At 43.8% G+C, this 24167-nt stretch overlaps 1 protein-coding gene across 2 annotated transcripts in view; it reads left to right on the forward strand.

Annotated features, from left to right (window-relative positions):
- Window positions 1–18322, forward strand: part of gfpt2 (glutamine-fructose-6-phosphate transaminase 2) — a 37301-nt gene extending 18979 nt beyond the window's left edge. The window contains exons 8-20 of one of the 2 annotated variants that reach the window (XM_079511316.1): window positions 1597–1676; window positions 2243–2323; window positions 5700–5799; window positions 6849–7012; window positions 9207–9302; window positions 10173–10270; window positions 11091–11211; window positions 12967–13124; window positions 13439–13553; window positions 13671–13798; window positions 14768–14935; window positions 15634–15795; window positions 16223–18322. In XM_079511316.1, the coding sequence (XP_079367442.1) occupies window positions 1597–1676; window positions 2243–2323; window positions 5700–5799; window positions 6849–7012; window positions 9207–9302; window positions 10173–10270; window positions 11091–11211; window positions 12967–13124; window positions 13439–13553; window positions 13671–13798; window positions 14768–14935; window positions 15634–15795; window positions 16223–16267 (1516 nt within the window). In that variant the 3' untranslated portion in view covers window positions 16268–18322. The remainder of the gene's footprint in view (window positions 1–1596; window positions 1677–2242; window positions 2324–5699; window positions 5800–6848; window positions 7013–9206; window positions 9303–10172; window positions 10271–11090; window positions 11212–12966; window positions 13125–13438; window positions 13554–13670; window positions 13799–14767; window positions 14936–15633; window positions 15796–16222) is intronic. The other variant, XM_079511317.1, reaches the window with a different exon arrangement.
- The last annotated feature ends 5845 nt before the right edge of the window (window positions 18323–24167 follow it).

A 24167-nucleotide genomic window follows, 5' to 3' on the forward strand; every position in this document is an offset into this window, starting at 1 on the left:
CTCCCAAGAAAGGAAATCCCATCCGGGTCGTACTCGTAAACGATGCACAATTCTTTACAAGGGCTTCCCAGAATAAAAGTGACACATTTTGTAGCGTTATATTCTGTTACACTTCCTCGTAGGAAGGCCAGGGAAGCAGAAACTGAGCTGTGGTCTGTTCTTAATTAATGAATTAGTCATTAGCTGAGCTGGGTTGAACTTCCAGATGCAAAGATACAAACCTACAGCTGTAGCTCTGATGATGACTCAGCGATGTGGACGCCACGCTTACAGTATGTCACGTTCACACGAGGCAGTCTACCATTCATACGTTCACATGAGGCAGATTACACGATGCAGCCAGAAGCATGACGTTGCAAAGGAGCAACGATGCATGCAGAGCTGCTCCAAATCACAACTCACAACAACGCGTCTTTGCATCGTTTCACCTGCCCGTGTGAACGCACCATTAATGACGTCGACGACCGTGTTGGGCAACACAGATACAAAGCGACAAATAATGCTGTGAATCGTCAGCTGGTTGTGATGCTAAACGTACTAACTAACTGAATCTGTTCTTGTTCCACACAATGGTACATACTGGTACAGCACAGTGGGGTTACAATCTGGCGGAGTCAGGTTAACACTCAGCACCTACACTATGGATTTCTTTTTTTCCATCCATAGAAAGTAATGGCCTTGTTTGTGTGTGAAACGAGGATAATCAAAATCACAGCTATGCAGACCACTAATGTAGCACAACGTGATAAAATACATCAAATGGAAAGCATGGTGCTGGTCATTACCACAGATGTTATTATCAGTGGTGTAAAGTAACTAATTACATTTACTTACTTAAGTACTGTACTTTTGAGGTACTTTTTTTTTACTGGAGTATTTCAAAATGTCAATACCTTACTTATTTACTTCACTTCTACTCCTCTACATCTCAGAGACAAATATAAATATAGGAGTCCAAGCCGCTTAATTCTTTTCACCTGGCAGGGGGGAGTTTCCCCCCCAGTAGGACCTAGAGCGTGGAAGGAACACGTTATTCCAACCAGTTCCTTTCCTCTCCATCAGGCGCCCCAGCTGGCCAGGGGGAGGCAGTATAATCACGCAGTAATCCTGGTCTCTAATACCAGGATTACTTACTGTACCTACCCTAGGGGACACGGGGGAGGGGGGGGGGGGGGGGGGGACACATGCATAAGTGAGAGGAAATCTGACCTCCTGCCAGAAAGCCATAGAGAATAAAGTCATAGAGAGGAAAAGTGAAGAAAGCTCTGGAGGCTCACTGTCGTTGACTAGAACACAATAGAAGTCACTCCACCGCGAGGGATGGGAGAGGTGCTCCAACCAATGGCTGATATCAGGTTCCTCTCCAGAGCAGCACTCATTACATCATTCTACGAGAGTCATATGTGTATCTAGTGCGTGCGTGCGTGTGTCTATGCGTTTGTGTGTGTTTCTGTGTGTGTGTGTACCGTACGTGTGATAGCGTGCGGATATTTCCGACGGCGAAATTATCTCATATCCTGTGTCACCTAATCTCTTGCTTTTCTTTCTATCATCCCTCTCTCTCGCTCTCTCTCTCTCTCTCTCTCTCTCCTCCAGGAGAGGAAGTCCGTTGCTCATTGGCGTTCGGAGCGAGTCGGAGCTGTCTGCCGAACACATCCCCATCCAGTACAACAGTGGTGAGCTCTGTTCCTCTCCTAACTAACTGACATTATCCACTTACACGGCACACTAATCTCCGTCGCTCTCTTCCACACACACATGCACGCCAAGCACACACACGCACGTGTGCACGGACACACACACACACACGCACTGCAGGCTAGATAATTGTCTGTCATCATAGTACAAGTGTGAAGATGCTAATGCTTCGTTTAGCCTTGAGCTCAATTCATACTCCATCGCATGGCGGTGTCACTCGCCCCCCCCCCCCGAAAAGAACAGACCTCCCAAGGCAATTTAGGCAAGTTTATTTGTATAGCTCGTTTCAACAACAAGGCAAGCACATGAGGCAAAAAAACCCAAACATAAATAGCATTAACCATTAACCTGTCCAACTGTCTGACTCACTCATCTTACTACTAACTATACGGTAATAGAATCTTGTCCTCACTACAGCTAATCTCCTCATATCTGTGTGTCTCTGAGCTGTGTCTGGATATTACCGTTATATTTACAGTAGCTCAACCATAATCTGTACGCGATAAGCTATTGTATTTGTGTCTGTCTGTCTGTCTTTCTGTAGCACCATACTACTCAGTCCTGAGGGACCACCCAGGTACCCCACAGGGGGCCGAGGGCCTGATGGGGCCCACAGAGCCCACAGGTGGGCCTCGTTCCCCAGTAGAGATATTTATCAAAGCAAATCTATGGTGGATGAGGCTTCTGAACATTATATCATCATCATGACATTTATACATACAGAATATATTTTCTTCTTTTCTTTTTTTAAAATTACAACATCAAGATAATGTCATGTCAGGAGTCTATTGATTTTCTGCAGTTATACTATAATTAAAGCTGCAATCCTTGAACTTGGATATTTCTACCCGCCCTGCCTAGTCAGGGGAGATATGGAGATATTTCTACCACTCTTCCAATAAGCCCCTGCCTAGTCAGGGGAGATATGGAGATATTTCTACCACTCTTCCAATAAGCCCCTGCCTAGTCAGGGGAGATATGGAGATATTTCTACCACTCTTCCAATAAGCCCCTGCCTAGTCAGGGGAGATATGGAGATATTTCTACCACTCTTCCAATAAGCCCCTGCCTAGTCAGGGGAGATATGGAGATATTTCTACCACTCTTCCAATAAGGCCCGTCCTGCCTAGTCAGGGGAGATATGGAGATATTTCTACCACTCTTCCAATAAGGCCCGCCCTGCCTAGTCAGGAGATATGGAGCATAGGAGTGGCTGTGGTTTTCTGGTTCCCCAGAAACATCGCCCATTCATTTTTCCATAACCAACCTCTATTTTCTTCCTTTTAACCAAAAAATCCCCTACCTGTATGTATGTATTTATTCTTAATACAACCCCAGAACTTCAGAAGCCTCATTCCTTATGAATCAGTGATCATATAGACTTTATCCTATAGTCTTCCTAATCAAAAATGTTACAGCATACTCTCTTGCTTGTCTAAATGGATGCTTCAATCTAACCTAACCCAATCTAACCTAAGCTAACATCATAACATCTACGTGTCTATCCAATCAGCTTTTCTCAGATACCACTAATCTGTTGTCCATATTATATTGATGACCCTGAGATGCCTTCCTTCTCCTGTTGTTCCCAGGGCATTCTGTGCATAACTCTGCCTGGTTTGTGGTGTCATGCTCATGGAAACTCATTCAAATCCTTTATGTAAAGAATGCTGCTCTCTCTGCCCATTGTCCACAGCTGTGGTTTCAGGCTAGAGTTTGAGCTCCCAAGCTTCTCTAGTATCATTTCAAGGATGCATGACCACAAAGTGAACATCGATTTGTAGAATTGGAGTTTGGTTTTCCGACGCGGCTTTGTGTTTTCTTGTTGGTGTCCTTTGCGCGCAAGACAACATCTCTTCAGGGTACGGACTGTATGTTGCTTTGTATCTTTGCTTTATCGGTTTACACAAGATTTATGGCTCTGCTGTGGGTTCAGGCTAAAGTCCAAGGCAGAGAGAGGGGCGAGAGAATGAAAAGAAAATGGTTGAAACTTGAGGGAGTTCACACATTAAAAACCTATTGTAAGGATGAGTAAAAAGCTGTATGGGTATGGGTACCCTCGCAATAAACATGCAGTAATACCGGCCTCTAAACTGCCTTCCTCTGGTCAGCCGGAGGCACCTGATGGAAGGGGAAAGTAAATGGTTGGAATAACATGTTAAGAAACTGATAAGAAACGGCCTGCTCACTCCTCATGCATTGAAGGAAGTGTGAGCACCGTTATGATTGTGGACGCCGCAACTGCTGATAACAGCCGCAGCAGTATACCATGGCTCCCGACATGCGTTGTCGGTTACACATGCGTGGCTGGTTAAAACTCACCTGCGGCTCCCGACATGCGTTGCCGGTTAAACATGTGGCTTCCCTCTGTGGTTAGGTTTCTGGTTTTGGGTAGGGCGTCAGCGTGGCTGGTTAAAACTCACCCGTGGCTTCCCTCTGAGGTTAGGGTTAGGGTTTGGGGTAGGGCGTCAACGTGGCTGGTTAAAACTCACTCGTGGCTTCCCTCTGAGATTAGGGTTAACGTTTGGGGTAGGGCGTCAGCGTGGCTGGTTAAAACTCACCCGTGGCTTCCCTTTGAGGTTAGGGTTTGGGGTAGGGCGTCAGCGTGGCTGGTTAAAACTCACTCGTGGCTTCCCTCTGAGGTTAGGGTTAGGGTTTGGGGTAGGGCGTCAGCGTGGCTGGTTAAAACTCACCCGTGGCTTCCCTCTGAGGTTAGGGTTAACGTTTGGGGTAGGGCATCAGCGTGGCAGGTTAAAACTCACCCGTGGCTTTCCTCTGAGGTTAGGGTTAACGTTTGGGGTAGGGCATCAGCGTGGCAGGTTAAAACTCACCCGTGGCTTCCCTCTGAGGTTAGGGTTAACGTTTGGGGTAGGGCATCAGCGTGGCAGGTTAAAACTCACTCGTGGCTTCCCTCTGAGGTTAGGGTTAACGTTTGGGGTAGGGCGTCAGCGTGGCAGGTTAAAACTCACCCGTGGCTTCCCTCTGAGGTTAGATTTAGGGGTAGGGCTTCGGACTAATGCGGAAACACAGAAGCGGCTACTATCGGCAGTTGGCGGCGACGCCGGGGCCGGGGCCGGAGAATGCACTCGCAGTCTCTCCCATGTGCTCCAGATTCTTTTTGTTTAGAGGAAGGGTGTTGTGGGATTTTGGCCCGAGTGAGGACTAGACTGGGTAGGGCTCTTTTATGTTTAACAGAGGTTCCATTCCAAAGTCTAAATTCCCCTCAGTTCTTTCCGGGTCGTACTCGTAAATGATGCACAATTCTTTACAAGGGCTTCCCAGAATAAAAGTGACACATTTTGTAGCGTTATATTCTGTTACACTTCCTTGTAGGAAGGCCAGGGAAGCAGAAACTGAGCCGTGGTCTGTTCTAGTTATCCTTCCACGACCTCAGTATAGTATGGTTGGTTACACAGGTAGGTGACTGAGAAAACACCTTTTGAAGGAATCAAATAATCAATACCGATAACAGTTTTCTCCACTGTTACTGATCATTAACGTCGACTTCCTCAGTGAACACGATGAAATGATTCCCCACAGGGCAATTTTCCAGTCACACCGGTTCCCACTTCTCTCTCTCTCTCTCTCTCTCTCTCTCTCTCCACACTGACTATCTTTAAAGCAACCTGATACATTTCTCCCAGATTTGCCTGAGGTTGCGGTAATCTCACTTTTTTTTACTTCATGCCTTGAGGTTTGTGAATTACAGAAGCTCTTTCAGAAGCCGGATCACTAGTAGTACATCTGAAAGACTTTCAAGTGAAATTGCACATCTTGATTGATTGAGCCGGCACGACCGTGTTGTACGTGGTCGCGTGGCAGTGTCGCTCACTGAAAAACCGCAGATCTACAAGCTCACGGCGCGTTGTGACGCAACATGTTGTGAACCTTGTAGATCGGCTCGCTTTGGTGTGCGACACGCCGACGCCGTGCGACCTAATATAAATCAGGCGTGAATTTCAGTGAGTGACCCTTAAGTGTCTTGACCTCTGACCCCACAGCTCTCTTCAAGGAAGGCGTCCAGGAGAAAAACATCCATAACCGCCCGGACGCAGTAGGAGGCGGCAAGGCTGTCGAGTACTACTTCGCTTCCGATGCCAGGTGAGAGGGGGCACTGTTTGGTGTGTGTGTGTGTGTGTGTGTGTGTGTGTGTGTGTGTGTGTGTGTGTGTGTGTGTGTCTGCACATGTCGCAGCATGTGCATGCGTGTGTGTGCACGTGTCGCAGCATGTGCATGCGTGTGTGTGCATGTGTGTATGTTCATGTGTGCATGTGCGTGTGTGTGTGTGTGCGTGCGTGCGTGTTAGGCACTTCACAGGAACTGATATTTCCTAGTTGGCATGTGTTTCATTTAGGGATATACCCATGTATCGGCCACCTATCGGTATCGTCAGATACCGATAGGTGGCCGATAAAACTGACATTATCCGATGGCAGTAGCCGATATTTATCTGTTGATAAGCATACATCTTGCGTTGGCTATGTTGGCGTGTTGGTTATCTGCAGCCTACCAGGCTGTAGATTATGAACATTTATGTCTTTGTAGATGTATTTGTTTTCCCGGGCCACAAAAGGGGGAAATAAAAACGAAAACTAAATAAACATATAAATATATGTCATAGAGTTGACTGGTGGACTAGTCGTCTTTTACATGTAAGTAAGAAAGACAGAGGAGGAGTTCTGTGTAACAATGACAATATAATTGTATTTCGTACAATGTACAAAGTTCAAGCATTCCGCTGTATGTTACACTGTGGAAGAGAACAGTTTATGCACATGAAAAGAAAATAAATAGCCGTTTTTGGTCATCCCAAAGAAAGGGAACAAAAGAACCCGTTGTAATCAAGAGCGTCCGGCCGCACTGGGCACGGGTTTCCCCTGGCAGCCAGGTTACCATGACGACACACATAAACACTTCAATTATAGCCTACTTGATTGATCGACTTGTAGATCAGCTTTTTTCCACTATTTTGTAAATTTTTCGTCATATATCTGCCCAGTGCAATGTTTGATTACGAAGCCAATTCACGAAATGCAATCCGAATTTTCATTTTGATCCATCTCAAAGTTCCAACGTTCAACTGCGTGACATTTAATCGCCAAACTTAAAACTCACTTCCTGTGTTCTATCGTACGCATCCATCTACACAGCGCCATCATCGAGCACACCAACAAGGTGCTGTACATGGAGGACGATGACGTTGCCATAGTGACGAACGGGAAGCTCTCCATCCACCGCCTGAACCGGCAGGCCGGGGAGGACCCTGTCAGGCTCATCAAGACCCTGCAGATGGAGCTGCAGCAGATCATGAAAGGTACGGTAGTCACATAGTGTTGTTTTTGGCAGCAAATTTTGATTTGAGTTTTTAGTCGTAGTAGTTTTAATTTAGTTTTAGTCCAAAAGAAATGTGTCACGTGGAATGTCTTAGTGTTTAGTCTAGTTTTAGTCGGCTAAATGTCATAAGATTTTAGTTGACTAAATCTACGGTTGATTTAAGGTGGCCTTACACTAGCCGATAATCGGGCATTTTTTGACGCTCGGGGGGTGCCCGACTCAATCGATCTGCTCGGGGCCGCTCAAAGCGCGATCGGGATCGGCCCGATCAACATCAAGAATGTTTGATATTTGCTCTGCCCCGCTCCGATTATCCTGTAGTGTGTGGTGCTATCAGATTTCAGTTTGAAAAAAATCGGCTAGTGTAAGGCCACCTTAAGTCGACTAAAATGTATTTTGGCGGGCCTTGATGCCGTCGCAATCACTGTTTTTTTCACTTGCTGAAAATAGCTGATCTACAAGCTCACAACGCGTCGCAGCGTGACGTGTTGTGAGCTTGTAGATCAGCTATTTTATTAGCAATTCACTTGGAATAGGAGTTGAGACATTCAATTTAGTTTGACTCAGTTTAGTTCAGATCTACAAGGTTGTTGAGGCCGTTGGTGGGCTATTTTCACAACATTTGCCTCTTTCTTATATTATTTGACAATTTTGCCAATGTTTGACCAGTTCTTATAGTATGATTTGTTGATTACTTTCATTCTTTAATCCCATTCTGGACTGGAACCCCTTTTGGTGTTTTTTTTATTATGTTATACTTTAGCTATTGAAAAATAGCAGATCTACAAGCTCATAGCGCAGCACCGAGTGCCGCGCTACGAGCTTGTATAGGTCTGCTATTTTAGAAAAATTGTGAAAATGTGATGCAAATCTTTGAATATATATTCTTTCAGAGTGAATGTTTTTAACTCAAATCTTTGCTTCGGGGTCCCTGGAACAATATATTTTCAGATGGGGTCCGCGGCCAAATTCAGATAATTCTGGGGGTCCTTGACATGAAAGAGGTTGAGCACCACTGACATAGAAACGCTCTAAATGGGTTAAAAAAATCAGTTTGAGCTTGAGAACCACTGGTGGAGGGTTTAACTGAGCACCCGCATCCAGATATTAGTCGCTTGTTGCGACACGATTAGCTTGTGTTAAATAATGCTGTTTTGTTCTGAGCAAGAAGGCATTACTGATTAAACAGCTGCATATTGTAAGATATTAATGGAAATCAGATGGTTGACGTATTTACTCTCAGTTATAGTATTGTATTCCTATAAATTGCATTATGCCAGCTGTCCAACAAGAGAAATTGCTCCATCTGCTGGTGCAGTTATGTCATGACAACTCTGAACTGATCCATGTTTCTCACCAGATCCTTGCTATATCTTATAGAGACTAGTCTACCAGTCGACGATAGACAACATTTGGCCAATCAGACTCGACTGTACAAATCCTTAGTCGGGGACAGCCCTAATTTATTTTACATAATAGGTAAATAGTTAACCCATTTAGACCTGAGGACGATTCTACAAATGCCTTCTAAATCCTGACAGTTTTCTGAAAGACCCCATGTTTCTATGTCAGTCGTTCTCAAACATTCCCCAAAAATATCTGTAATTGGCCGCCGCCCATCTGAAAAGATGTTGTTCCAGGAACCCCCCCCCCCCCCCCCCCCCCCCAGAAGCAAAGATTTGAGTTAAAAACGTTCGCTCTGAAAGAATGTACAGTATATTCAAAGATTTGCGCCACATTTTTTCAAAAAATAGCAGACCTACAAGCTCGTAGCGCGGCACTATGGCGTAGCGCTATGAGCTTGTAGATCTGCTATTTTTCAATAGCTAAAGCACAACAAACACTAAAAGGGGTTCCTCCCGCCCAGAATGGGTTAACCCATTCAGGCCTGACGTCGAAATTTTAAAAAAAAAGGTTTTCTAAATCATGACAATTTTCGGAAAGATTTGAGGCACATTTTAACGATTTTTAAAAAATAGCAGACCTACAAGTTCATAGCGCGCCACTCGGTGGCGCGCTATGAGCTTGTAGATCTGCTATTTTTCAATAGCTAAATTACAACATAATGTTTAAAACGCTAACGCTAACGTGACATGGATGCGTTCCAGGTATCAATGGGTTAAGCAGGGCACGTGAAATTCATCTGCCTGTGTTTCTTGTTCTTCTCCCGTCAGGCAACTTCGAGGCCTTCATGCAGAAGGAGATCTTCGAGCAGCCCGAGTCCGTGGTGAACACCATGAGAGGACGCATTGTCTTCGACACGGACACAGGTGACCTATGAACACGCTGCATGATGATGTCATATCCTGTTCCAAACCCCTTAGCTAACCAGGATGTGGGTGGCACCCACCCCGCAAGAATCAATATTAGCTGTGTGTGTGTGTGTGTGTGTGTGTGTGTGTGTGTGTGTGTGTGTGTGTGTGTGTGTGTGTGTTTGTGTGTGTGTGTGTGTGTGTGTGTGTGTGCACGTAATGCATATGCGTGTGTGTTCTTATATCCCCTGCCTACTGTATATAATCTGGTTTGTGTCTAATGAAAACAAAAAACAAACAAAAAAAAGGTTTTCCTTTGTACTTTAACCACTAGTTAAATCATGCTGATTGTGGGGGGAAGAATTCCAAAAAATAGCCGATACTATTTTTGTCCAAGTATAGTAACTCTGGTCCCTTTTAAGAATAGAGGCTTTAAGTGGTTGATTTGTGTGCTAATAGTGTGTGCTACAGACTCTTCTCCCTTCTGGCTCCCAAACTATGGAGTGAACTTCCCATTGCAATCAGAACCACAGACTCAGTCCCAATCTTCCGCCGTATAGTCTGAAAACCCACCTCTTCAGACTCCATCTTAGCCCGTAGCACCTGCCTGTAGCACTTGCACTGGCCTCGGCGACCTTACAGGCGTATGCAAAGGCTCAACTTATGTAACTTAGATAGCATTGTATGTAGACATAGCACTCTATAATGTATACTATTACTCATAGCTTCACTGTACAGATATTCTACTGTTAGACGGATGCTACTGTATGTATATAAGCTTGCTTATGATCCTTGATGACTATTTCTATGTATTTGATGTATTACCATGTGGTGTTGCTCTGGATTAAGCCTACATTGTAAATGGTACTAACTCCATGTCCTCCTCAGTGGTGCTCGGGGGCCTGAAGGACCACCTGAAGGAGATCAAGCGTTGCAGACGCCTCATCATGATTGGCTGTGGCACGAGCTTCCACGCCGCTGTGGCGGTAAGTGGTCCCAAGAGCATGTCAATGATTGGATGAATGGATGGATGGATGAATACATGGTCCGTGAGGGGGGTCCAGGTGGTCCCCAGCTAAATACATGGTCCGTGAGGGGGGTCCAGGTGGTCCCCAGCTAAATACATGGTCCGTGAGGGGGGTCCAGGTGGTCCCCAGCTAAATACATGGTCCGTGAGGGGGGTCCAGGTGGTCCCCAGCTAAATGATGAATGGATGGATGGATGAATACATGGTCCGTGAGGGGGGTCCAGGTGGTCCCCAGCTAAATGATGGAGAGGATGGATGAATACATGGTCCGTGAGGGGGGTCCAGGTGGTCCCCAGCTAAATGATGGAGAGTTTGATGAATACATGGTCCGTGAGGGGGGTCCAGGTGGTCCCCAGCTAAATGATGGAGAGGATGGATGAATACATGGTCCGTGAGGGGGGTCCAGGTGGTCCCCAGCTAAATGATGGAGAGGATGGATGAATACATGGTCCGTGAGGGGGGTCCAGGTGGTCCCCAGCTAAACGATGGAGAGTTTGCAACCAAATGGACCCTTATAGACCTTTAACTCTTGAGAGTGTTCGATTATTAGTTCAATTATTTTTAAACATCTGCATAACTTAATTCACAAGAAGTCTACACAATTAGAGAATGTAGAAGAATTGTTATTTTGATCAACGTTTTGCCTGTTCAAATGGTGGTCCGTGGCTCAGATGCCGAATAAATAATGGGCCTTGACGTGAAAAAGGTTGAAACCCACTGTAGTTGAAGACAGATTGGTGACAGTGTTCTGCCTCTCCTCCTGCCCCTGTGCGACTCAGACCAGACAGATCCTGGAGGAACTAACGGAGCTGCCCGTCATGGTGGAGCTGGCCAGTGACTTCCTGGATCGCAACACGCCCGTGTTCAGGGATGACGTGTGCTTCTTCATCAGCCAGTCAGGTAACAATTAACACCATATAATAGACCTTATGCAGACCGCTGCCATCTTGCCATTAAGTTAATGGCAGGGTGGCAACTAGCCGCAATTTTGCCATTGACGGCCCATACAGAAACTTGACAGAATCTGTCTTGTATTCTTGTATTAAACAACGTCAAACTCACCAACATTCAGCTGTACGAAAAGCTTGAATTATCCTCTTTCTATCTGCAAAGTGTTTGTTTCATAAAAATCCACTGTAGACTTGTTATGAGCTACTTTATGTCAAGAAATTCCTTGCAGGTGATTATTTTTTTCGAAGCGTTGGAGTTTGTAAGCGCTCTGGATATCACTCAACAGCCCTGCGTACCACCACCTGTTGCACATAATGGATATCACTTAAACAGCCCTGCGTACCACCACCTGTTGCACATAATGCTCTGGATATCACTTAAACAGCCCTGCGTACCACCACCTGTTGCACATAATGCAGGAGGCAGCCCTGCGTACCACCACCTGTTGCACATAATGCTCTGGATATCACTCAAACAGCCCTGCGTACCACCACCTGTTGCACATAATGCAGGAGGCAGCCCTGCGTACCACCACCTGTTGCACATAATGCTCTGGATATCACTTAAACAGCCCTGCGTACCACCACCTGTTGCACATAATGCTCTGGATATCACTCAAACAGCCCTGCGTACCACCACCTGTTGCACATAATGCTCTGGATATCACTTAAACAGCCCTGCGTACCACCACCTGTTGCACATAATGCTCTGGATATCACTTAAACAGCCCTGCGTACCACCACCTGTTGCACATAATGCTCTGGATATCACTTAAACAGCCCTGCGTACCACCAGCTGTTGCACATAATGCTCTGGATATCACTTAAACAGCCCTGCGTACCAGTGGTACCACCACCTGTTGCACATAATGCAGGAGGCAGCACGACGTTGCTTTACTGAAAGCAAAATGCACTTAGTCACTTTCCAAAGTTTCCACCACTGCATGTACTGCATGTACTGTATATTATGAAATCTCTCTACAGTCTAGGAGCGTCTATTGGGCAACATTCCATGTCATTTCCGGCTAGTCCGTCATCCAAAGTGGTCCAGCTCCATTTTAATGGATGGGATTCAAAATCTTAAAACGTGAATAACTCAATTAATCTAAATCAGGGGTTCTCGACGTTTTTGGCCGGGGACCCCCGGAAATGCTTTTGCAATGTCTCGGGACCCCTGCCCCGCCCCCTCCCGACCCCCAATATATATTGACTGCTACAATAACCTTAATAATAGAGACAATACACCATAAATAAATACTGAAACCAGATATAATCATTAGGAAGGTGTATGCATGTACTATGTGTACCATGTAAACTCTTAATTTTCGATTTTCCATCCATTCAGTTGGGAAAAAAATTAAATAAAATAAACTTTTAATTTGGGACCCCCCAAAATAATTTGGTGACCCCCCCGAGGGGTCGCGACCCACGGGTTGAGAACCCCTGATCTAAATCAATGATTCAAATTCTAACAAAAGATTGTGTTTTTGACGGCCCGTCGCGTCCCGTCGCTTGTCGCGTTAGAAGTAATCATACCTCCGGTGGTTGTCGATCCTCTCGGGGGTCTTTTGGTCTACATGCTGTCTGTGTCACCTTGAAATGGGCTCTGAAGCTGCAAATCGCTGGGCGTACTGATTTAATGGTTCCACATTACGCTTGCCGATAAGAGTGTTCAACATCATGTCGTCGTGGTCCCGTCCCCCAGGTGAGACAGCGGACACCCTGATGGCGTTGCGGTACTGTAAGGAGCGCGGGGCTCTGACCGTGGGCATCACCAACACTGTGGGCAGTTCCATCTCCAGAGACACGGACTGCGGCGTCCATATCAACGCCGGACCCGAGATCGGGGTGGCCAGCACCAAGGTATGACTTCTGTTGTGGTCATCGCGCTCTGACTTCTGGTGCGATATTTATTGTCCACTCATCATGAAAAAACGGTACTAGCTGGATCGAACACAGTGGCAAAAGTACATTTCAATTATTTTTTATTTCCGACATAACTGAGAGACGTTTCGGCTATCCAGCCTTCATCAGTGACTGATGGTTTGTGCCGAATACATAGAGCATAGAACATAAGTCTTTTGAATACTGCCAAATACTGTGCACACACTTTGAAGATAAGACATTTACATGAGTTAATGACCGTGTGTGTGTGCGTGCGTGTATCTATCCACTAGGCATACACCAGTCAGTTTGTGTCTCTCGTCATGTTCGGCCTGATGGTGAGCGAGGACAGAGTCTCGCTCCAGAAGAGACGAGGGGAGATCATCCAAGGCCTCAAGGATCTGCCTGGTAAGAGAAGCATTTAAACCCCCAATGTACTGTACATGCCTCATCCTCCACCTATCCTTCCACCTCCACCTCCCAGCAGAGCTAATAAAGAAGGTTCTGTCTCTGTTATTTCCGCAGAGCTAATAAAGAAGGTACTGGCTCTGGACAACAAGATCAAGGCCATTGCAGACGAGCTGTATGAGCAGAGGTCTCTGTTGGTCATGGGCCGCGGCTTCAACTACGCAACCTGCCTGGAGGGGGCACTGGTGAGTCATTTGCAAAGAATACTGCACTTTTTGAATGGCTTTTATTGTCTTGTGCTTAAAGCTGCACTAGTATGTAGCTGTCCTCTTCTACCCCGGATTTGAACCCGGTTTCCTGCGCACAAGTGCTGATTATTATTATTTTTTTAGCCTGTCTGCTTGCTCAGGGGATAAATAGAATTTCGACCATCAGGTCACATTTCGTGTCAGATCCTGTGTCTATAGGTGAGACACGATCTAAATGTCTCAATAGAAGAGCAGGGAGACTAAATACAACCATCCCAATTGTATACATTAAATTGTATTAACATGCTCTACCATAAACCAGACAGATTAACATGCTCTACCATAAACCATACAGATTAACATGTTCTACCATAAACCATACAGATTAACATGCTCTACCATAAACCATACAGATTGTATTAACATGCTCTACCATAAACCATACAGATTGTATTAACATGCTCTACCATAAACCAGACAGTTTAACATGCTCTACCATAAACCATACAGATTAACATGCTCTACCATAAACCATACAGATTAACATGCTCTACCATAAACCATACAGTAACATGCTCTACCATAAACCATACAGATTGTATTAACATGCTCTACCATAAACCATACAGATTAACATGCTCTACCATAAACCATACAGATTGTATTAACATGCTCTACCATAAACCATACAGATTCCACAAAATCAAAATGTATTCTTTGTCCATGGTAACTATACACAAAAACAAATTTACTTTAAAAAAGTAACAGTTAACTTTCTGACTGTTTGGTTTCATTTTACACTTTCAAGAGTTAAAGATCTATAAAGGTCCATTTGGTTAAGCTTACCAACTCTCCCTCATTTAGCCGGGAACCACCTGGAACCCCCTCAGGTTGAAAACCCACTGCTCTATGTCTGTCATACACTGGATAATGTATTGATTCTCAATAATTCTTCCTAATACACAGAAAATCAAGGAGATCACGTACATGCACTCAGAGGGGATCCTGGCCGGAGAGCTGAAGCACGGTCCTCTGGCCCTCATAGACAAACACATGCCCGTCATCATGATCATCATGAGAGACGCCTGCTACCAGAAGTGCCAGAACGCCCTGGAGCAGGTCACCGCCCGATCGGTACGTTGTGGCTCTGTTAATTTAGACCTGACACCAGATTCTACAAATGTCTTCTAAATCATGACATCATGTTTCTATGTCAGTGGTTCTCAAACATTTTCATGTCAATGACCCCCAGAAATATATGTAATTGGCCGCCGACCACCATCTGAAAATATGTTGTTCCAGGGACCCCTGGAACAATTTTAGTTTTAGTCATTAGTCTCTTGAATGGCTTCCATTTAGTTTTAGTCACATTTTAGTCACCCGGAATGTTTTAGTGTTAGTCTAGTTTCAGTCGACTAAATATCATAAGATTTTAGTCGACTAAATCTACAGTTGATTTAGTCGACTAAAATGTATTTTGGTGGGCGTTGATGCCGGGCGTTGACGCGCTGCGACGCATTGTGAGCTTGTAGATCTGCTATTTTCAGCATGCAACCAAGTGTAAAATGACTTATACTGGATCTCACTAGTCTCTTCCTAACATTTTAGTCTAGTTTTTATTTGTTGACGAAATTGTCAGTATATTTAGTCATAGTTTTAGTCATCATGGCTTAGTTTTTATTTAGTTTTGATGTAGTTTTCGTCAGTGAAAAAAGGTAGTCGACAAACATTTTTCGTTATAGTTTTAGTCGACGAAAACAAAGCTACAAGTGATCGACTGACACTAATGTAAAGCCTCTCTCCCCCTCCCTCTGTCTTTCTCCTCCATGCAGGGCCGGCCCATCATCCTGTGCTGCCAGGACGACGTGGAGATCACCAAGAACGCCTACAAGACCATCGAGCTCCCCCACACGGTGGACTGTCTGCAGGGCATCCTGAGTGTCATCCCCCTGCAGCTCATGTCCTTCCACCTGGCCGTGCTCCGGGGATACGACGTGCGTATAGCCGTATACACTCCCACTTACATTTATTTTGTACATACATTTTAGGCATATCGTTGCTGCTGTCCGGAAGAATTCAACTACATTTTTGAGTTGTGTGTTGGTTAAAAAAAGAATATTGAGCCAATGAAAAGTACCGTATGCAAAAGCACTTCGACCAAAAACCTAACTCCACTTGAGCTGGATGTTTTATCATTTCCTGAAAAATTACCATTTTGGAGTTAGGTGGTTTCCTCCAGACAGCAGAGATATATAGTATAATACAGAAAAAATGGTCCCTCCCCTGTGCTCGACAGATAATAGGCGCAGTTATGGGCTAAGTGTCTTACTCACAAGTTGTGATACATATCCTACAGTGAGCTGTAGTGGAGCAGTTGTGTATGACACCGTTGATTAACACTGGTCTCTCCTCCGTCTCCAGGTGGACTGCCCCAGAAACCTCGCCAAATCTGTGACTGTCGAATAATTACAGTCTACAAAGCCCAGAAGACCAGAGGAGACTGGAGAGGCCTACACATTTAAAGTGCAATGGTGTGTGTGCGTGCGTGTGCGTGTGCGTGTGTGTGTGTGTGTGTGTGTGTGTGTGTGTGTGTGTGTGTGTGTGTGTGTGCGTGTGTGCGTGCACGTGTGTGCGTGCGCGCATGCGTGTGCGTGCGTAGGCGGTATGGGAGAGTAACGGTACGTTTTAACAGTGGGCGACAGCCTGTCTTATTCTTCGGAAGTGCGTTATTTGTCTATGGGACGCGCGGCAACTACTGGCGATAGCAGGCGAAGTGGGCGATAGTTGAAAAGTGGGCGGAGGAATGTCGTTCAAAAACATGAAAATATTGTATCTTTTGGACGACATCGTTCCGGCGATAGCCAATCAAATGCATGTTGTTGCTTTGTTTACGCTCCACCCGGAATGGTGATACGTTTACATTACGTACGATAATGACAGCAGGAAGGCCCACTAGGAGATTTTTACCGCCCAGAGTCGCCGCTGTTCGCCTGCTGTTAAAACTGTAACTGTAACTGCGAGAGAGAGAGAGAGAGGAGGAAGGGGGAGGTATGTGCATGGTACGGTACAAACTATGTCGTTTTTATAGCAGAGAAATGTGAAGTCTTTTTTGAGACACTGTGGAGCTTACAGGACCAATGCAGAACAATCTATGAACGAGCGCAAAAAATGACAAACCACACATTCCAAAGCAATAACGCCAATTTATGCCTTTATTTATGTTGGTGTGAGTGAGCTCATTCATTATGCAACAGCCTTAATTAGATGATGTATTGCCATGGTATATTGAAGGGGTCTGCAGCGGCTGTGCAATAAGGTGGACCAATTCCACATTGTGAATGTACGCACGCCAACCAACCAGTGATTCACTCTCTTCCTGTTTCATAATTTCTTTATTATGCCCAGTGATGATGTTTCACTTCTTTGGATTGTGGGAAATGTAGGAATTATTACATACTGTAAGTGGGGTTTTTTTTTGTCATTCCAGAGGATTATATGAAAGGAAATCTCGTTTTTATATATATATTTATTTTGTTGCACATTCAAAACCATCACTGTGCCTGGTGTTCTGACAACTTACAACGGTGACATTCGATATTATGCCATCTTCTTTTCTATCAACATCAACTCGTCATGGACACAGAACTGTTTGTTAGTAACGCAGGGTCTGCTAGAATGTACCTCAAGTAGGTAAACATCAAAGTGTGCAAATCAAGGAAATAGTTTTTTCTTTCTTTTTCACATTACACAAGATTAAATGTTGAAGAATCCACAAACGGCAGTTTTAGCATAACGCAATATTATTAGAACTCATCATCCTAAATCTAGTAACTGAGTGATGAGGCGTGGGATAGCAGAATATGATTGGCTTTTTCTCAGCTTCTTCATTTGAGGTTTAACAACTTTCAAATGTACCGCGTATATTCTACTATTTTCATATTTCTTTCTGTTTTTGCACAATTTGTAAGCTTATCTGCACTTTTATAATATGGAAGAAAACAAAAACGTGCGGAACATTCTATCAGATCCCATCAACGGATAACAAAATGCTATAGAACATATACTTCTAATAATCTTTTATGTGGTGCTTTCCTGCTTTTGCCTTATTGCTATTTTTCCTTTAGCATGCATGTCTTTAGCATGTCTTTAGCATGTCTTTAGCATGCATGTCTGCCCAAAGGCAACTCATACAGTCACCGACGTCCAGGGTCAAATAAAACACATTTCATTACATTGTTATTTGTATCATTAACACCACAAGACACTAAGAAACATATTGAATGAAGAACATTCATACAGTGAAGGAATCACGTACCAAGTTTTACAAATAATAGTTTTTATTTTGGCAGTCTTTTGTATAGGGTTATCTATTATAAATATGTACTGTATTTATCTGATTATTTTATGGGGGGGAAAGAAAACGGGGGTCGGTTTATTTCTGTAACAATGATTGTATTTTGTACTGTAATGTTTTATAGCAACCAGAGACTATCAATCAATAAATAGACAAAGCCTACTTTAGGCAACTTGTAATGTCCATTTTTTTGTCTTTGAAACGGTGTTAATTTCTTTGACTAAAACTATGGTGAAAATGTTTCATCAACTACCTTTTTATGAACATGAGCATGTAGGGCCCATTTGTTACAACAACGACGAAAAACATCATGTCATCCAAGCCGAATTGGAATGACTTATTGAGGGGCTTCTACTCAGACCACTAGAGCAGTGGTTCCCAAACTTTTTCATGTCAAGGACCCCCACATTGACACTAATTAGCCCCGCGGACCCCCATTTGAAAAGTTATGCCAGGGACCCCAATGAAAGAAGATTTTTATGTCTCTAGCAGTGATTTTAAACCCGAATAATTTCAAGGACCCCCAGTTTGACATGCATTAGGCTACGGACCCCCATTTAATGGCATTTCTATCTCTGGGACCCCCAATTTATATTGTAAAATCAATGCTAATTTTAACGGGTCCATTTGGTTCCATTTGTACACTCTCTGAGTTACAGACCCATAAGGGTCCATTTGGTTCCAAATTATCATTTAGCTGGGTACCCCCTGGAACTCATTTTGTGCCCAAAACGTCTGTGGACGTCTTGGGTATTACCGCACGTGCATAGCCCAAGACGTCTGTGGACGTCTTTGAAAAAAAAAGAAAAGATTTCTTTTAAGAAAATCAGAAAAATCAAAACACTTTTTTTCCCTTTTTTTAACACGTGGTGCCAAAGTTTGTGTTTTCGCCATTGAGAATGCATTTGGCGTTTAAATTAAATAACTCAGAAACTATAAAACATTTCAAAATAAAAAGTTCCAGCATGTGTCTCCACAGTCAGCTGAATTATACTCCACTTTACTTCCCGTATCTGCGTGAAGTGGGCGGACACATTATTAGGAGACGGGAAGAATGTTGGAGTGAGTCTATTCATTTCCAATGGGAGAGTGAACTTGAACACAGCTTACGAACCATTCCTTAACTCTAAATGGTCACTGAACTAAATGCTGGGCCCAATCATCACAAGGCACAAAATATTTCCAAGATATTCATACTAAAATGGCTTCTTTTAGCGAGACAAATAAGGTCGACACATAGCTAGGGGCTCTGGCCCCATATTTAAGATGAGAATATGTGAATATTATAACGTGAAATGAATGGACATGTGTGTTCCAATGCTTAATATAAATTTCCATAACTGTCTTATAGACTCTTGGTTGATGGGGTCTGATTTGGGAAATGGGAATCATGACATTTGCCATATAATGCTCTGAATGCTCTGCACATGACGTTGTCAGTGTTGTTGTCAGCCTGGGAGAGGCCCGGGAGAGGGATTTCTTCTCAAAAAAAATAAATAAAGAGGGGAGAGGGTGGGGGGTAGGCTTTAAATTTCTCTAAAAATGCTGCCCACCCAATCAGAAATGATAAATGGTACTGATATTCTGTGGTATGTTTTATATTGGCTAAAAATAAATATTCTCCAATATATTCTCTTTTGATTGGGTGGGCAGGACGCACCGTCACGCACATTTGGGTGGGGTCTGCACCCCTGTCCCCCCTAGAACCAGCCCTGGTGGAGGTGGAGAGACTGGGAGACCCCTGCTACTGAAATAAACACACCCCTGTCCCCTCTAGACCCCTGCTACTAAAATAAACACACCCCTGTCCCCTCTAGACCCCTGCTACTGAAATAAACACACCCCTGTCCCCTCTAGACCCCTGCTACTGAAATAAACACACCCCTGTCCCCTCTAGACCCCTGCTACTGAAATAAACACACCCCTGTCCCCTCTAGACCCCTGCTACTGAAATAAACACACCCCTGTCCCCTCTAGACCCCTGCTACTGAAATAAACACACTATGGCAATGTTTACTGGAATATTGGAATACAGAGATATTTAGCATTGATTAAAAGTAAGAAATCATAAATTAATGGAGAAAACAGTAAAGAAGATGAATTGTGAGTCTATCCAGCGCCTCAGTGAGGTGCATAAAGTGCATGCAAGGCCAAAACAAACTTATTATGGAATACTGTAATCAGTATAAATTGTTCATTTGTATTGACTGTCCACGTCAAACAATGAATATCAGCAGTCAAAGGGCTTCTATTGGAGATGATTAAAGTACAGTGTCCTTTGTCCTTTTGATAATTATGCTTTTATAATAATATTGTTTATGCAGTATATATTAATCTGTCCAACAGCAACACAGTTCCCTAACAGATAATCGTCCGTGCCAACTTCATTCCATTCACTGCAATACAATTCTTGCTTCACTGCTGTCCTTTGACCGCTGATATTCACAGAATTACTTAATCTAGGCCAAATATGTTTTTGACTTCTTTAAACAAATAGCCAGTAAGACAAACAAAAAAAGAATTTAATCTTACAACTCTCTTTCTAAAAAAATAGAAAAAAATCTATGTTAGCCTGTGCTGAACTATTGCTACTGCCATAGCTCTGGTCCATAGCCTTCTACTGCTTCTACGATTCTGCCCTGCAGTATAAGGCTATGGGACTTTCGGTTTTAAATCTCAAATCGAAATCAGACCAAAATCTCACAAACGTTTGACCTACTCACCAATACAAAGACGGGTTGTGTCAATAGAAAGCCTACTTTCCTTAGTGGACGCACTCTGAGCCCCACCCTATGTATGAGTTAATTACAGTAGTTTCAAATCCATAACCTTTGATTGGGTGGGCAGGACACACCTTTGGGTGGGCTATGCCCACCCTTGCCCCTCCTTAGAACCGGCCCTGGTGCAGATTAGTAAAGTAAACAAGTGAGTAAACTGGGGGTAACTGAGGGTCTAATGTATAGGGAATTCGGGGACCCGTCCTCCACACACCTATATATGTCTACATTTGTCCCCATTGTATGACACACAATTCTCCAAAAAATGCAATTATCATTTCATGTAGACAGAGGTGTGACCAAAACTTGGTCAGCAAACCTTTTAAGTGACTAAGTGAATCAAATGATATTCATGAACAGTTTCAGATGAATTAAAAATCTCATTTGGAATTGGAAAATGATTGCAAAATGTTTGTTGCTGAATAGCCTACTGATCAATGCTGTCATTAACATCCATGTAAAGAGGTTAAGTGTCTTACCTGCTTCGATGCTGAAATCCTTAGTGTACAACAGTGTAGGTCTGCAGGTTATAAACGGAGGAAGTATAAAGTAAAGCTATGACGCTCCTTCAACAAGGACCACCAGCTCACTGACACATATCTCTGGTTATCTCTGTTATTTTATAACCTCGCGTCCCCGTCAGTGGGGGGAGTCAGAGATCTGCCGTTTATAAGAAGAGGGCCATTTATTGTAAATGCTGTGGCATAATCTTTTATTTTTTTTTGTTCTTTATTTATCCAGGGCAGCTGAGCACAAGTGCTCACAGCAACGCCCTGCATGCATGCATGCGTGGGGTTCACACACACACACACACACACACACACACACACACACACACACACACACACACACACACACACACACACACACACACACACACACACACGGGAGCTGACCAGTACAACCACAGTCACAATCTTATACTGTTGGTAAATGGTAAATTTATATAGCGCCTTTATCCAAGGCACTTTACATACTTCACACACAGATGGCAGCAGAAACCATGCAAGGCACCAACCAGCACATCAGGAGCAATTAGGGGTTCAGTGTCTTGCTCAAGGACACTTCGACACTAACTCTGGGGGAGGCCGGGTTCGAACTGGGAACCTTGTGGTTACCATCCAGCCACTCTACCCCTGAGCCACCGCCGCCCCTGTTAAAAGTTTTTATTCCATAGCAATATTGTATTAGTTTGATGCTCCCGGTCAGAAGAACATCCCCAGGTTTCTTGAGAATTGGAATACCGTATACAGTAATAGTATGCCTCAATCCTCCAGTCAAAGACTTCTATTGTAAAATGTAGAATGTCGCTGCAGAAAAGAGGACAAACAGACCTGCAGAAGAGGGAAAACTCCCACAGCTGCAAGGTTCAAGGAGGCTGCTAGAGACTGGAGACTGCCAGAAGACAGCAACAGAGACAGCAGAGACACAGGAGGAACACACCCATGACTGCCAGTACCACTACCACCACGTACATCCCACAACTGCCCTGGCCCCTGGCTAGGCAACCCAGTCTGGTGGAGATATAGAGGGCCCTATCTTGCGCGCTGCTCATGCTATAGCCTACCCACGTTTAACTTGGGTATAGCATAGCTTTCAAGATAGATTTCAAAATGTTTTTCAAAATAGTAAAATATGGCTAATAAGTTTAGGTATAACTAGAAAAAGTGCCCTTCTGGGCACAGGTCTCCACCAGGAGGATAGAAGTGTGTGTGATGTTTGGCAAAATGTTTAGGAGTAATATAAACATGTTTTTTTGTTTCTTGCAACAATTTTCTTCATTTTGTTGAGGAAATGCAGAGCCAGATCACTCATAGCATCTCTGAGGATAGAATTCTGGATGAGCAGGACATGTGCAGCATTTTGTACAAAACGGGCTACTCCTGAAAACTTTGGAAGGCAATCTTAGCTAATCAGTGTAGAATCTGAGAAATCCAACAGGCTCGTCTTGATCACATGACTACAGAGATCATGTGTACCGATTTGCGTGAGATTTGGATGAAATCTGTGACTAACATAAACAATGTGTTTTGCAGAAATCGGCCTCATGGTGGTGCTATGTGGAGGGATGCAGGGAAAATGTTTTTCCATGGCCTCTAGGGAGTGCGTATACATAAGTTGTCGATGCAGTTATAGGTAAAAACAGGAATTGGCCTGTTATAGCGCCACCCTGAGGCTGATTTGGGAAAGAAATAGTGGCATGTCGTCCTCGGCCTAGTGGAAATGTGCGTGTATAATTTGATGGAAATTGGACACTGTGTTTGTGATTTGTGGCATTTTGTTCGAAACGGACCAATCATGTGAGCTTTGGAAGCCAATCTTAGCCAATCAAGATGGAAGATGGGAAATTGTGCAGATCTGTGTTGATCACATGACTATGGAGATAGTGTATACCGAATTGTGTGATGTATGGATACAATGTGTACGAGTTATCTACAGAAATGTGTTTTGCCTAAATCGGCCTCATGGTGGCGCTATAACAGGCCGTTGAGGAATATTTGGGGCAGAGGTTCGTCGTTGGCATCCAGGGAGTGTGTGTGCACAGTTTGGCATAAATCGGGCCAACGGTGCCGGAGATTAGCTGATAACGGACGGACGGAAGGACGGACGGACGGAAGGAAGGACACACGGACGGACGGAGTGCAAAACATACTCTCTCCCCATGCCTTCGGCCTGGTGGAGACAATAAATACCTAAAGTTATTAGCCATATTTTACTATTTTGAAAAACATTTTTAAATAGTTTAACTTGCTGATCTACATTGACATGTTGTGTGCTTGTAGATCGGCTATTTGAACTATTTTAAACATGGCAAAAGAGTTTAGGGATAAAGGGGTATAAGGTCAAGGTGGCACGCAAGATACCCATGGGCTCTGAGGTTATAGTTACTGTAGCATGTTTTTGATTTACTGATTGATTGGAGATTGGAGAATTCAGTATAATATGATTTTTTTTAATGAAATTATTATGAAATTATTTGTATTATTATTATCATCATCATGATTATTAGTATTATTATTATTATTATTATTATTATTATTATTATTAATAATAATACTATTTTTTTATAATAATAATAATAATAATAATGATGTTATTATTATTATTATTAGCAGCTTATTGTTATTATAAACGTTGCCCACAAGTTGGGGGGAAAAGTTTGAGCGAACGACAGAACGTTGCGCGATGTCGTCATGTGTAGAGCCGTCTCACCCTGTCTCCTCCTCCAGCCCTC

The sequence above is a fragment of the Electrona antarctica genome (assembly GCF_951216825.1).
Source record: "Electrona antarctica genome assembly, chromosome: 1".
NCBI classification, from domain to species: domain Eukaryota; kingdom Metazoa; phylum Chordata; class Actinopteri; order Myctophiformes; family Myctophidae; genus Electrona; species Electrona antarctica.